Source organism: Balaenoptera acutorostrata, chromosome 6, assembly GCF_949987535.1.
Source record: "Balaenoptera acutorostrata chromosome 6, mBalAcu1.1, whole genome shotgun sequence".
NCBI lineage: Eukaryota > Metazoa > Chordata > Mammalia > Artiodactyla > Balaenopteridae > Balaenoptera > Balaenoptera acutorostrata.
The window spans coordinates 84523680-84539259 of NC_080069.1; the positions used below are offsets into that span (position 1 = coordinate 84523680).

Consider the following 15580-nt stretch of genomic DNA (forward strand, 5'->3'; position numbering starts at 1 on the left):
CTTCCTGTCGACGATTGTTCAGCAGTTAGTTGTGATTTCAGTGCTCTCACAAGAGGGAGTGAGCGCACGTCCTTCTGATCTGCCATCTTGAACCAATCTCCATGGCTGAGAATTTTTGTTCTTGGAGTGACAGAGACACACCGAAAGCAGTTGGCAAATGACATCAAGAACCCCAAAGAGAGCGTGGTGTGTTCAACAGAATATGAATTCTGGAGTGTGACAGATCCAAGTGTGAATTCTGACTCTGCCAGTTGACACTAGGAAGGAAGTGACTTTATTGTGAGCTTCAGTTGGCTCATCTTTAAAGCAGGGCTGGCACCTGCCTGATAAGGAGGGCATGAGGATGAGATGATATGGTATATGTTTAGCACAGTGTTTGATATGCAGTGGCTCTTGAGTCAACTGCAGCATCATTTCCCCTTGAGCTTTGCCCAGGTCATTACCCGTCTTTCAACTGCTCATGCAGTAGAACATAGTGGGAGGCAGAGATGGCCCAAGGAGATTAGACTGAGTAAATTAGACTCTGTTCCTGTCATTGGTATGTCTTTACCAAGGCACCAAGGCATATAAATTCACACTCATTTATGCATATAGAGAGAAATACTTTCATTAAAGATTTTTACAGAGTTGTGAAACTTCTACATGTTTTTCAACAGGAAAACTATTTTTTGTGCTAGAACATAAAACATAATAAATCACCTAAAGGCCTCACTCACCACACACACAAAGTAACTGCCTTTCTCTAGAAAGACTTACAACAGTCGCACATCTCTGTCCTAATTATTTTTACAGAATAATTGCTAGATATTATCAAAAATTATAATTAAATGTATGTTCCAAACTAATTAATAAAATAGCATTTATTTGATAATTCACATTGGGTCCACTTGGTTATGCTGGTGAATTAGCAAAGGTTCCACTCAGTAACTAACTAGAATGACAGCAGAGTTCAATTTCAACACAAGCCAAAAGTGGACTTTTTTCCTCACTTGCTACTTATATGAGACTTTTATAAATAGCGTAAAAGTATTTGATTAAAACCATTGCACTAATTATATTATGGGAAATAACATGTGATTTCAGCCATAACAAAAAATCTCAGATTTATGGGTTTTAGGCCGCTCAGAATTCAGAAATTCTTCTCTGTTGTTGTTTTTATTTGTTTTTATAAAGCAAGATTTTTCAAAATAGGAACAATTCCTGACACACAGCAAACCCTCAAGTATTTGTTGGCTGGCTAACCTGCTAGTGGGTTCACATGCTACTAGAACCCAGTCTTCTGTCCTCCTGCATGAAGTATCAGTACAACAGCCAGACCTTTCATTGTGAATTCAAGGTCTAGTTCTATCTCGTGAGACATCGGAAACTTGGGCAAGGTGTCGCAAAGCATGGAAATGATGAGTATGGCATTACAGAAGTGGGCCTCTCATAGAGGGAGGTGGAGGTGGGAAGGCCAAGAATCTTCTCGACTATGCCTGGGTTTCATCGAAAGATGATGATCCAAATAAAACAGCAACTTCGATACACATGTTTTAAACATAGATTTGCAGATGTCGGAATTGTTTGAAGTATAGTTCTGTCAGAAAGTCCAAACTTCCTTTCTTTTCACCATCTCCCTTGGAGATCACTCTTAGCTTTTAGTAGCTTTGCCTGCCGAGAGAGAATTTCTCTGGCTCCCTGCACCTATTCCTTCCAACCCTGTATTTTTGGTTATTTGTTGGACATCTCAGCTAGGCATCTTGAGTGTGTATTATTTGCACTACAAATTCATCATATTCACAAAGTGCTTCCCCAGACTAGATGTTCCTCCCAATTTGCCTGGTTTTCAGAGTACTCCGTTCCTTGTTCCCTGAGTTCAGAAACTCAGCTATTATTGGCTTCTTCCTCACATCTCATTAGTTGAGTCCTACGCAGTTTCATATCCAGTTACTTCTAGTGTGTCATCCTTCTCCGTGCCTAGTTCAGGGCCCCCATTGCCTCTCGTCTAGATTATTCAAATAATTGTCTCTTATTCCTCCTATCCACTGTACTCCTTGCCACCAAATTTATTCTGTGAGTGGCTTTGCCCCAGTAACGTCCCACTCCTTCTCCTCCTAAAAACACTCTTCAGTAAATTCTGTTTGTGAAATTCTCAGGCTGACCTTCTAGGCCCTCCCTTTTATACGTTGTGTGTGTGTGTGTGCGCGCACGTGTGCGCGCAGTGTATTTTATCAGGCTGTGCTCGGGCCAGCTCCTTCAACCACTTCCTGTGTTGGGTCATTGTTGAATAAATGAATTCCCCAATTAAAACCAATCCAGGGGCTTCCCTGGTGGCGCAGTGGTTGAGAATCTGCCTGCTAATGCAGGAGACACGGGTTCGAGCCCTGGTCTGGGAAGATCCCACATGCCACGGAGAAGCTGGGCCCGTGAGCCACAGCTGCTGAGCCTGCGCGTCTGGAGCCTGTGCCCCGCAACGGGAGGGGCCGCGATAGTGAAAGGCCCGCGCACCGCGATGAAGAGCGGTCCCCGCACCGCGATGAAGAGTGGCCCCCACTTGCCGCAACTAGAGAAAGCCCTCGCACGAACCGAAGACCCAGCACAGCCAAAAATAAATAAATAAATAAATAAATAAATAAAATTTAAAAAAAAAAAACAACCAATCCAGGACTTTCCCACATCATTTCACCTCTTCCTTTTAGAGCTGCTCCCTCCACCTGGAATGGTTTTTCCATCTTCCTCCCTCTTTGGTAAAATCCTTCCATTCTCTAAAACCCATCTCCAGTACCGTGTCTCTCATGAAACATAAGCTTTATTTTTGGTTTTGGAACCACCACAGAACTTCATCCTTCCCATCTTGCACCTGGTATTGTAATCACTTCTATACTTTTTCTCATCATGCTTCCTAGATTACAAGCCACTTATGGGCAAGGCAAGTGTCTTACCTGATACTGTATCTCAGCATGATGTCTAAATCAGAATATGTGGATAAGGAGTACTGATGCATTTAATTAGGTAGAAAAAGAAAAGTTTTTCAAGCCTGGGCCTCCCTAATTTCTAGGAAGGTTGGCTTTCATTACACATTCCAGTACTCTTTGCTAGCTACACATCAAAGAGTTTGTTGAAATCTGATGATAAGTATGTACTAGAGCTTTCTTTCTTCCAGTTTTGAGTGTCTTATATATATTAATAGTAAACAAGGGGTTACATTATATCCTTAATGCAATTAGGCTCTTGAAATTCTTAATAAGGGAGTTCCAGGAACATAGTAGGTGCTCACAGAGTGGTTGTGGTTGAGTTGAATAATGTCATATTGAAAACCTCAAAAGAAATGGTGTGCCTGATTTCTTAACTATTTAAATTCTCAAGGCTCTTTAAAAACCATTTAGTTATTCTAGAGGGGAGAGAAGGGATGTTTTTTCAAGGAGATTATCATTAAGAATGTATAACACCATCTCTAAACTTGGAATAATCTTCCTTTTTCTTTCTTTAAGATTTAGTCCATGACCTCTTAATTGCTAAATCAATTAGCCTTTGTCTCCATCGTCATCCCTCAGAATCTCAGCCTTTCTCTACAAGCATTACTGCCTTCCCCTCCTTGCCTGAACTGACGCCTGGCTCTCTCCCAAGGGAACCCCTTCACCTGCAGCCCTCCAAGGGGTGCCCTTTCATTTACTTCACATCAGCAGTCGGAGCCAGTGGCAGGGCTGATAATGGCTACAGTTGATTCCCTCCCCCACCTCCTGTTCCTTTCCAGTCTCTTCCAGAACTGAACTCATTCTACCTTCTTGTGAAAACCCAACCCCTTTCAGGCCTGTGCCATGGGTCTCTACTCCCTCCTCAGCCTTGTTGGGAGATTTCCCAATTAATTAAAAACTTGACACTTGGTCCACTCAGAGCCTGCCATCATCCTGGGTGTCACTGCTGTTCACAAGGTCAGCCCCCCAGTAACATCATCTCAGGGCTTGGGCCACATCACCTCTAGTGAACCTCTGCCCTTCTTGACTTCAGTTACCTACTTATAGACCCCAAAGAAGACCTTGTCATCAGCCCTCACTGTCACCTCCAGGATCCACGCATGCCATCCAGTACAGCCTTCTCTGCCTCTACCCAGAGAAATCTTGAATTGCAGATCCGTTCCCAGTTTTCTAACTGTCTCTCAAGCCCTGGCTACTAGCTTCCCCCTAGATTGCTGCACTGGCCCCCTGACTAGTTTTCCCTCTTCCATTCTGCCACCTACAATCCATGCTTCCCCCAACAACCAGAGCAATCCTTTGAAAACATGAACTGAATCATGGCGCTCACTGCCCCACACACAAGTCTCCAGTGACTTCCCACTCCACTCGGAATAACAGCCCAAACTCCTCCTCACAGCCTATGAGGCCCTTTTTCACATGGCCAGGCTGCACCCCTCTGCAGCCTGTCACTCTCCCCTGAGTGCCCCTGGCTTTCTCCCTTGCTGCTGCTTCTAAGACTTGCATTGACTGCCCCCTCCCTTCTCTATGCGTGCAAGACTAGGTCCTCCCTCAGCTCTCAGCTTGCACACCGCCTCGGACCTTGCTGCGTGCCTTCCGTCTCTTTTATCTGAAACTGTGTGTGTGTGTGTGTGTGTGTGTGTGAGAGAGAGCGAGCACATTTACTGCCGTCTGAGGTTACTGATTTATCAGCTTATATATTAGCTCTCTTCCCTTCTAGGATGTAGACTCTGGAGGATAGGGACTTTGAATATCTTATTCACCTCTGATTCCCCAGCATCTGATAGTACCTGACTCATATTGGGTATTTAATAAATATTTTCTGAGTAAGTGAATAGTGTAAGCGTCCTACCTCCCTCTGGCCTTCAGTGTACCATACTCCTCCTCATACCATCTTCCTTTCTTGGCCAAGGAAATTAATACCTGTTCTTTATATTGCAGCCCCATTGCCATGAATTTCCCTGTTCTTCTCACTTTGTCAGATTCCCAGAGTACGTGGCCTGTCCATTGTTCATAGCATTGACCATCTGACATTTTAATCTTTATATATGTTAGTATCTCACTAATGAATCAGCCCCTCAGCCCACCTGCCACCTACCCCCAGCCCCCAGAAGGTAACTTTTGGAGAATAGGGGGTAGGTGGGGTTTTTTCTCTCTTGTATCCCCAGTCCTTTCTGTTGCATCCCCAAGTGCTTCTCGCACTGGGATAACCCAAGAAATATGTGACTGACCATCTACTCCCCCTTCCATGTTATTGTCTCTCCTGATTATCTACCTCTCTGGCTGCTCTTGCTGGAGGTCCCCTACATGTTGTAAGCATTTTCTTAAATTTTGCATCTAGTCTACTCATTATATAATCTGCCCCAGGATTATTCTTTCTGCTCCTTTAGCTTCAACTATCACTTCTTTGTGGATGAGCGCACATTGATCTTTCTGATCTGAACTCCCTTGTGAATCCGAGTGCTCAACTTCTGGTTGAGATGTTTGGGCTCTCACCTGCCCTCAGGTTGAAGAAAACCATACCATTTACCTCCCCGCATGTGTACCCTTCGGTTATGCTTCCCTGTCACCTTCACTAGTGTATTGTGGCCTACCTAGCCACCTGGGTTCCGAGCCTGAGAACCCTGCTCGCATCTCTCTCTCCCAGGCCACGCAGCCAACATGTCTCCAAGTCCGTTGCTTCGACCACAGGAATATATCTCTTGTCTTCCTAGCTTCCCACCACCTCCGCCTCAGCAGTCCGACATACTCCTTCTCTTCTACAGCCCAGTTCTAACCCACTTCTCTGCGTAATCTACACAGAGAGAGAAAGCCCTCTGCCCTCTGGTCCCCAAATCTGCCACAGCCACATCCTTTCTGGGGACATTTGGGACTTTGTTGATGATGTCCCCTCAATAGTGGGCTGAATTTTGATGCGTGTGGCTAGCCTGTAGATTTTTGCGTTAAGGAACTATAAACTGTTTTGATTCTAAAACTTCCCTGATAGGTCCAAGCTCCTGTGCTTTGTCTACCCACAAATGTTTTCCCTTGGTATGTCTTTCATAAACTTCTTCCCATAAACGGAGCACATTCTGAAGCTCCGTGCCAAAGACAATGCCATCATCTCCAAAGTGGGCTACTGCCCGTGATGGTTCCCCAAGACAGGCCCTGCTCCCTCCTGCCTACCACCGACATCTCCTGCCTCCTGAAACCCAGCATGCATCCCAGCGGCCTCACTTGCTGACTGTTCCCTGACTTCAGTGCCTTAAGAATACAGGTGTCTGTTGAGGGAGATGCTTTAACTTAAGTTGCATTTTAGAGCCAAGTGCTTTCACAACTGGAGGGTTTTCCCTGGAAATGACCTGGAGATGGAGGTACTGATAGGAACTCACAGGTGGGCCTCTGGGGCAGTCACACAGGATGCTTTTTTTAGGTTCTAATTCCACTGGGAATGGGATTACTAGGATTTGTTATTGTCAAGTCTGATGGGACTTAATCCAAAAATTTTTTTTCATTTTTTGGTGGGTCATATGCCATTTCAGTATCTAGGCCTAGATCCTCTTATCATCTTAAAACTTCAAAATTTTAGCTTACTGATTTTCATTAGTAAGTCACTTGATTGGAGTGAAGTGATCTGTAGGTTAAAATCTTATCACAGCCTTCTGAATCACCCGAAGTAGAAGGCAATGCAAGTTTGTCAAGTGCCCTGGAGGAGTAGTTACTATGCTGGGCTTTGGTGATCTTATTTAATTCTCTAAGAAGCGTAGGTAGCATTCACTCCATTTTAAAGATGAGAACCAAGTAAGGTTCAGAGAGATTATGTAACTACTGATGTCACACAGCAGCTAGCGAAGAGTTGACACGATATTTGATCATAGATTTAGCTCTGTGGCTCTGAAAGTTATGTTCTTTCCACCATATGCAGTAAATTTGACTTGTTTGCAAATCATACGTAGCACTGAAAATGTTTTATTTCTCGTCTCATTACAGTGATCAATCAGTTAAGTAACATTTTTTGCATTCTCCCTTTCCTGTCTTTTCTCCTCGCCACTGCCTTAGAGCATACTCCTTCCACGTTACTGCAGACGGTCAGATGCAGCCTGTCCCCTTCCCCCCGGACGCCCTCATTGGCCCCGGCATCCCCCGACACGCTCGCCAGATCAACACCCTGAACCACGGGGAGGTGGTGTGCGCGGTGACCATCAGCAACCCCACGCGACACGTATACACGGGTGGGAAGGGCTGCGTCAAGGTCTGGGACATCAGCCACCCCGGCAACAAGAGCCCCGTCTCTCAGCTCGACTGTCTGGTGAGTGAACGTGGATGAACATGGTTTAAGCCTTCATGCAGAAAATAGGACCTGGATGTACCAGCAACACACAGAATTGATCCCAAGTGGGTAGTTGTCTTCAGTGGTTTGTGCTGTTTGACTTGGAGCGCTGACGAGAAGGTGTGTCTTCTTTCAGTTACTTAAGGTGGATTTATCCGGTTCTTCACGTGTGGCACTTGCTCCAGTGCAGTTTTCATTCACCCTGCCCAGTGCATGGGAGCAGGCAGACCACTTGTTTTCCTATCTGATAAAGGAGTTTAAGAAAACTACAAGCCCACGGTGGTTTCTGTGAGAGTGCACCCAAGTATCAGAATCTGTCACATTATGAGACAAGAGTAACTTAATACTTCACGTGGCAAACACTAGCTACCCCATTAGCTGTCTCATGGGTATTCGTCCTCGGGTTGTTTAGGAAATTTCAGTTTGATTTTCATCCTTGGACCAGCAGTAGAATGTTTCGCGGCAGCACGATGCTAGGTCAGTTTAAGGTAACTGCACAAGATTCCCATAACCTCACGAGCTGGGAGGAGGTGGTGTCTTCTGTCACGTAACACGCCTTGGTCAAGCCTTGCCTCCAGTTGGTGCTGCTTAATCAAGCCCGTGCTGCCCCTTGGCCAGGTAATGCAGGGCCAGGCGAACGGAAGGGACCACAAGGTCTCTAACTCCCTGGCACTTGTTTGGTGGCAGAAACGGGGCCTTTCAGCAGCCAGGCCGAGTGTACCCGGTTCCCGGTGTGGCCCCTCCAGGGTTGTGAGGGCTGCTGTGTCTGCATGTGCAGATGACTCAGGCGGCTGGGTGATTTGCTGGTGCCGAGAGTGGGTCTAGATCTTTGCGTTCTCATGCTAATTAAGATTAAATATCTCGGTACTGAATTTTGTAGATCAAGTTTAAGTACTTCCTTAATTTCATGTAATTTACTAGCATTAATCTACTTTATCATTGTCATAAGTGAAAATAGCTCATTGAAACCAGGAGGGAACACAATACTTTTATGGATTTCTGCTCTCATGTTAATGCTGTTTTCCTTTCCTCATGAGTAACCTCTTGATGGGTTTTGTCTGTACAGAACAGGGATAACTACATCCGTTCCTGCCGATTACTCCCTGATGGTCGCACCCTAATTGTGGGAGGGGAAGCCAGTACCCTGTCCATTTGGGACCTGGCGGCTCCCACCCCGCGCATCAAGGCAGAGCTGACGTCCTCGGCCCCCGCCTGCTACGCCTTGGCCATCAGCCCCGACTCCAAGGTCTGCTTCTCATGCTGCAGCGACGGCAACATCGCCGTGTGGGACCTGCACAACCAGACGCTGGTGAGGTGGGTCAGCAGGGTCCCTGACCAGGGCACTGGATTTGCCTGTGCTGTGCTGGAGAGCTGTGTGTGTGTCTTTTTAAAAAAATGAAACACAGCTGTCTTACTAAACATTGTTAAGAATAGCGCCATTTTAAGATGCTGTAAAATCTTGTCTTCTGCACCATTTGAACTTTTATCGGATGAGGGGTTGTTTTCTTTCTTTCTTTTTTTTTTTTTTTTAATTATACGAAGCATCACCAATTCAGGTTTTAAAATAGGAGGTCAATTTTATTTATTTTTCTTTTTCATAAATTTATTTATGTACTTATTTATCTTTGGCTGTGTTGGGGCTTCGTTGCTGTGCGTGGGCTTTCTCTAGTTGCAGCGCGCGGGCTTCTCATTGCGGTGACTTCTCTTGTTGCGGAGCACGGGCTCTAGGCACGCGGGCTTCAGTAGTTGTGGCACACGGGCTCAGTAGTTGGTGGCTCGCGAGCTCTAGAGCGCAGGCTCAGTAGTTGTGGCACACGGGCTTAGTTGCACCGCGGCTTGTGAGATCTTCCCGGACCAGAGCTTGAACCCGTGTCCCTTGCATTGGCAGGCGGATTCTTAACCACCGCACTACGAGGGAAGTCCCAAGAGGTCAGTTTTACATAATTAATGCACATAAGGTGCCCATGACCTCATGAGCTCGTTAGACATATGTCGTTTGCCACCTGTGCTAACAAACCATCGTTGTCAGTAGGTACTCATTGAGAAGGTTCACAGTGCGTGGTGCAGTCCTTGGTGCTGTGTGTATCTGACACATTCTTTCCTCCGACAAATGATCATTGAGCTCTTACCCTGGGCCCAGGCATTGTGTTGGGTGCGCCTCACCCTGAAATGATCTACGTAATCTGTTGTCCCACCTTACAGGATGGATAGACATAACTATGTCTGTTTAGAAATGAGGTTGCGTAGGATCGGCACTGATAGGAAAAGCCCTGAAACACGTGTGTCTCCAGATGTCAGCACCTGAGACAGCAGGAAGCCAGAGGTGTGATCCACTAACGGGTGTGCAGAGGGTGTGATGGAGCCCAGCTACAGGTTCAGGGGAGGGTGGAAGGAGAAGAGGCCCCTGCTGTCCGTCTGTAACGTATTTTGCAGGACGGAGCTCTATAAATGCTTCCAAAAACAAAATAGTTATCACTTTTTCCCCTTTTGGGTAAGGCTCTTCTGAGGAACTGCTTCTAAGCCCCAGCCCCCGTGTCTTTCGTACATTCTGCCTGCTCCTGGGGCAGCTGAGTGACACGGAGGCTCTTTGCACACTCCTTACTTGAGAGCGCGGCCTTTCACCTGGCACAGCCGCCTACAGCTGCGCTGCTGCTCGCTGGCAGAATTCGTTCTGCTGCTCTCTGTGCCCATCCCCAGGGCTTTTAGAAGGGAAACGACTCCTTACATCCTCTGAAATTCTCTCCTCCTTTTATATCACACTGACAGAATAGGTCTCAGATTGTGTCTTTGATTAGTTCATTTTCATGTGGCTGTGTTTTCTTTTGATTCAGATGGAGATATTTTTTCCATCAGTTGTTTCAATTGTGTTTTAGCATAAGAGTAATTTGAAGAGGACTTCCTAAGTGTTCGAAAATAAACGTGCGGGAGATTCAGCATCTCAATTAAACTTTCATCTCTCTACGTATACGCCTTGTTATTACTTTGAATAATAGAAAATATAATAAACCAAAAGGAAATCTGCCAGTAGGGCCTGTAATGAAATTGATGGCTGAGGAATTCTAAACTGAGTTCACCTAAGAATTACCTGTTGAAGGACTTTTCTCCATGTTGACATCTTCAGGCAGTTCCAGGGCCACACAGACGGGGCCAGCTGTATTGACATTTCTAACGATGGCACCAAGCTCTGGACCGGCGGCCTGGACAACACGGTCCGGTCCTGGGACCTGCGCGAAGGGCGGCAGCTGCAGCAGCATGACTTCACCTCCCAGGTGCGCACTCGTGCACGTGACATTTTAGAGACCTGGTTTTGTGAAATATATGAGAGACTTCAGCGGCAATTCATTGACCATGTGACAGAGTCACTTTTGACTCAGAATTAGATAACTAAAACTTTTTTGTTGTTTTCTGTCAAAATACAACAGTATATAATTTTATTGAAGGACAGAAAAAATTTCATTTATTACAGGCTTTAGCAGGTTTTTATTTCAATGGCCATTACCCTATAGGTCTTTGAATTTCACACAATTGATTAGTAAGTTAGATTGTGGAGATCTGACTCATTACTTGGGATCACACCTTTGACTTTGATTTCTTCCTGTACAATTCACAATATCTTGATTTCCTTCATTATTTAAGCAGTATCCCCAGAGGAAGCAGTGCCTCCCCTTTAAAGGAAGTGTGTCCTCTGTAGCCATCATCACCGTCACCTGTTTTAATTCTAGATCTTTTCTCTGGGCTACTGCCCAACTGGAGAGTGGCTGGCGGTGGGGATGGAGAACAGCAACGTGGAGGTGCTGCACGTCACCAAGCCCGACAAGTACCAGCTCCATCTCCACGAGAGCTGCGTCCTGTCACTCAAGTTCGCCCACTGTGGTAAGCAGGCCCCTGGCGTCCACTGCCTGTCATTCCTCCTTCCTCCTGATTCATTTCAAGTCCGGTCTTTAGTTCATTGGCGTGTCCCTCTTCAGAATTATATTACTTCCTCACACATGCCTACTTCCCTAATACCATGTAATTTTCTGCAGTTTATCCACTTTATCCTTGCCCTAAGTATAAATGACTCATTAAATCTAGGAGAGTGGGCTTTATTTTTCCAGTGAAAAGAAACTCTTATTTATTGCAGATTTAGGTGAGTTTTCCGTGTATCATTTGATGCTCTGTAACACAAGTCTCGGGACTCTGACAAAGGAATAAACACTACCTTTTTTGAAACCCTGTTCCTATAGGCAAATGGTTTGTAAGCACGGGAAAGGACAACCTTCTGAATGCCTGGAGAACACCTTACGGGGCCAGTATATTCCAGGTAACACTTCACTTGCGTAGCCTTCACTCACTGTGCGCTCACTGCTTGGTTCTCTGTGCGTTCTCGCAGGTTAATAACGCACGGACGTGTCCTAGGAGGTAGGAGCTAGTGTCACTCCCATCGCACAGAGAAGAAAAACTGTGCCTGAGGGGGAGACTAGGGTCCCAGCTGCAAGCCGTGCCGCCAGGAGGTGTGTCCCGTTCTCTCTGAGCTCAGAGCCAAGGTGCCGTGCCTGTGGCCCTAACTAGCTCTTCACGCCCCATCCCTTTTTACATGATAGAGTAGCAGTTTCATGTCTTCTGTGAAATTTATTTATTTATTTAATTTTAATTATGGCTTTTAAAATTTTTGTTTAAAATTTGAGCATTTTGCTTGAATATTCATTCGTGTTGTTATTCCTGATTTCCCGCCCCCAAAAGAGTGCTGTGGAAAAGTGTAATAAATCTTGATTAATTTTATGAACTTTTATTCTTATTAACTCAGTGGTACTTTGTGTAGTTTGTGGAATTATTTGCAGGAGAACCAGATTGTAGGCATGATACACACTCACATACAAATCTCTCTCTTCTCTCCTGCTAGTAGGTGAAAATTTCATAGGCAAGTTAAAGAAGATTTCCTTTTTAACCTTCTGTATTTAGGATGTTATTTTCTAGGTGGTGGTCTTTTTTTTTAGGAATAACATAACAGCGTTGCAGTTTTCTTGACCATGTGGTACTAAGTCGTAGAGGAGATTAATTCATTTGAATCTAAAACTGCATATATTGAGTGAAAGTACTGTGCAAGATAATAGGACAAAAATAGCAGATTCTTACTGTCATGAAGTTTATAATGTAATACAGTGGTTTTTGTATTGTCGATCACAACCTTGCAGATGGTCCCAACCAGCACTTTTTTAAAAAATGAAATAAAAAATGTTAAGAGTATATTTTTTGTAGTGAGTATTATAAGTATTATATCTCGTTTCTCTGGGTTATGAAGTAAAATTATGTCTCGGGTCTCTGGGTTGTGAAGTAAAATGTATTTATTACAGGTTGCGTTCCAAAAGTTTGAGAAACACTGGTAGTGGGTTAGCATCTGCATGTCAAACGTTTATTTTTTAACTGTTCAAAGTCCCAGTTAAAATCCTGTGGGGTTTGTTTGTTTAGCACAGTTTAGTTAAAAGTTAACCGTGACTGCTTTGCAGTGGGTGTAGTTGAACATGGTATTTGGAGCTCTAACAAGAGTGGTAACATTTTTCTTCCTAACTATTGAACTCCTCCCCACTTGCACATTTACATTCTATTTTTACATAGGGAACAACGAGGTTTTATGTTAGAAATATTGTTGCATTCCCTATCTCAAGAACTATAGTATTTTCAATACAGTTCCCCATTATTACCTCACCTGGACTCTGAGGCCACCTTCTGTCGTGGCAGACAGGTAAGCTGTCTCTACCTAATTACCTCTTCTAAGGAAAGTGAGGGCCACGACAGGTTAAGTGACGTGTCTAGCATTCTGCAGCTCCGTCTGCATCCAGGCCATCTGAGTGAAGGCGAGAGTTTTCACACTGAGAACCCTCTGCTCTTAGCTGGAGACTAGGCTTTGAAGTAGAGCCTTCCTTCATCAGCTGTCGGGACTGCCTTTCCTCGCTTGGGCTCCTGTTTTGGTCAAGGGAACATGTTATGCTTCTTTTTGCTCCAGATCCTCCAGTCCTGCCTCTCGGTACTCGTGGGTTTCCTTTCAGTCTTTAATGTGTTTGTGTGTCTCTTTCCCAGTCCAAAGAATCCTCATCGGTGCTCAGCTGTGACATTTCTGTGGATGACAAATACATTGTCACTGGCTCTGGGGATAAGAAGGCCACGGTTTATGAAGTTATTTATTAAGGACAAATCTTCATGCAAACTGGACTCCTCCTTGTAGCACTTTGTTCTGTCATCCTTCTGTTCCCCCGCATCCGAAACCAAGGATTTCCAGTACTCATTGCAGTCGTGGAGCTCAGTCCCCACCTTCCCCCACTTCCTCCCTGCTGTTGAATTGTGAATACTCGTTAAGAACCTGTGATACCAAATCTTCAGCTATCTACTCGGAAGAACACGGATAACCCTACTTAACAGTGAAAGGAATCTTTAATTATGTATTATATCTGTAATATATTTATTTTGTTTAAAGAAGGCTTTCTAACAATGACTGACTAAATAAAGCTGTCTGCTCCTGCATTGATAATGAAGATGCGTTGTATTTGATACCCCTCCCCCCCTTTTTTTGGCAAAGGAGGGGAAAGGAAGGTTTAAAATAACTGATTAAAAATGTCACTAAATGTAGACTAATGACTGTATAGAGATGTGAAATGTATAATTACATATGGAAGCAATATGTTGCTGTGTTGTTAGATGTTTTTGTTTTTTACTTATTTTAAAGATGTTTGGAAATTTGAACAATTAGAAGGTGACAGACCATGTCATATTCATTTGAGTCTATTTGGACAACTTTAACCAATATATCTATAGCTTTAGATTATATTCGATAAAAGTAATTGGACTTTTTCTTTTTTTCTTTTTTTGACTTGTTGACAAGTGTCTTTGTAATATGTTTTTAATTCCTTTTTTTTATTGTATTATAGACATATGAACAAATTAAATTTGGCCTCAAAGGGAGAACTTAATCCCTTCTGGGTATTTTTGCCACATTTCTTTGCAGAGGGAGATGTATACCTTTGGGCAGTTTTGTCATTACGAGAAATGATGGGTTATTTTTTGGCATGTTCTTTGGGAACCGCACAGATTCAGGGGAGGATTCCTCCCACTGTGCAAGTCAAGTCTTTTACAAGACAAGGAGCAGAGGAGGATTTGCAAGGACCTCCCTGTGAAAATCAGAAAGAATGGACTCTCACCTGGGATGAGGACTTGCTTTCTTTACCTCCGGTTCTTTCCATGTCTTAGCTGGATGTCCCTGAAATGGACACAGGCCGTGCCATTGTGCCAGAAACATTGTTGTTATCTTTTATGTTGTTGTTGTTGCTGTTAAACTATGATATGTGACTCCTTTTTTTTATTATTATTTTTTGTTTGAATGCTTTAAAAATCTTTTAAGTCTGTGGATCTGCTGATGTACAGTGCCTTTGCTGCTATGGATCAAAATCAAGAGAACTGTGTAGATAAACTTTATTGTATAAGTAGAAAATTACTTAATTTCATACTAGAAATGGATGGATGCTGCAAGTTGAAATGGATTGTCCATTGACGTTCCTAATGTGGTAGCAGGAAAAAAAAAATGGTGTCTTAAGTGCTTAGTGTTTGATGTCTTTAACAGTTTCGTAAAACTCTACAGTGTAGAAAGATTTTGATACTAAACTGTGCATTGTACATAGTTCTAATGCATTGTATTGACCACCAGTACTTCTATAATGGTAGATTGTTTGTGCATTCAGACTTTTAAGCATTAAACATAAATAACTTCTAGTATGCTTATTTCTAATTCTTCGTTTTGCTGGCTTTAGTTTATTTTTCATCTTTGACTATGCCACTCGTATATATTAAAAATTACTAGTTTTATTCAAGGGAGATTGCTGTGAAAAGTCATGTGGGCTTTTTTATTGTTGCTGTTTTAGTTCTGTGTTCTTACTTGAGAAGAGCTAGAAGGGAGGGTGGATAAAGGTTATCGATGATGGCAAATATTTATTGCGTGACTCTTTAGTTTGTGAAAGCATTGTCGTGTTACTGAAAGCCTTGATGCTTTAGAGCTGTGCTGTTCAATATAGTTACCACTAGCCATTTGTGGCTGTTTAATTTTAACTTGATTAAAATTTCAGTTTATCATTCATACTAACTACATCTCAAATGTTCAGTTTGCCACATACAACTAATGGCTAGCATGTTGGACTACATAAATTTATAGAACATTTCCAAGATCACAGAAGGTTCTGTGGGACCAATGCTGCTTTAGAGTTAGCCGATGCATACCATTTCCAGCCTTTGGGGTTTGGGAAACATTTCCAACGTGATACACTGAAGTCTTTGAACGCCTGAGGTCCCTCGGGCT

General features: G+C 43.7%; 1 protein-coding gene across 6 annotated transcripts in view; it reads left to right on the top strand.

The window, feature by feature from the left end:
* The window catches only part of TLE4 (TLE family member 4, transcriptional corepressor), a 148219-nt gene extending 133219 nt beyond the window's left edge, over positions 1–15000 (top strand). For all 6 annotated transcript variants that reach the window (XM_057548757.1, XM_057548758.1, XM_057548761.1 and 3 more), the window contains 6 exons: positions 6990–7239; positions 8327–8574; positions 10382–10529; positions 10983–11133; positions 11487–11563; positions 13318–15000. In XM_057548757.1, the coding sequence (XP_057404740.1) occupies positions 6990–7239; positions 8327–8574; positions 10382–10529; positions 10983–11133; positions 11487–11563; positions 13318–13425 (982 nt within the window). In that variant the 3' untranslated portion in view covers positions 13426–15000. The remainder of the gene's footprint in view (positions 1–6989; positions 7240–8326; positions 8575–10381; positions 10530–10982; positions 11134–11486; positions 11564–13317) is intronic.
* The last annotated feature ends 580 nt before the right edge of the window (positions 15001–15580 follow it).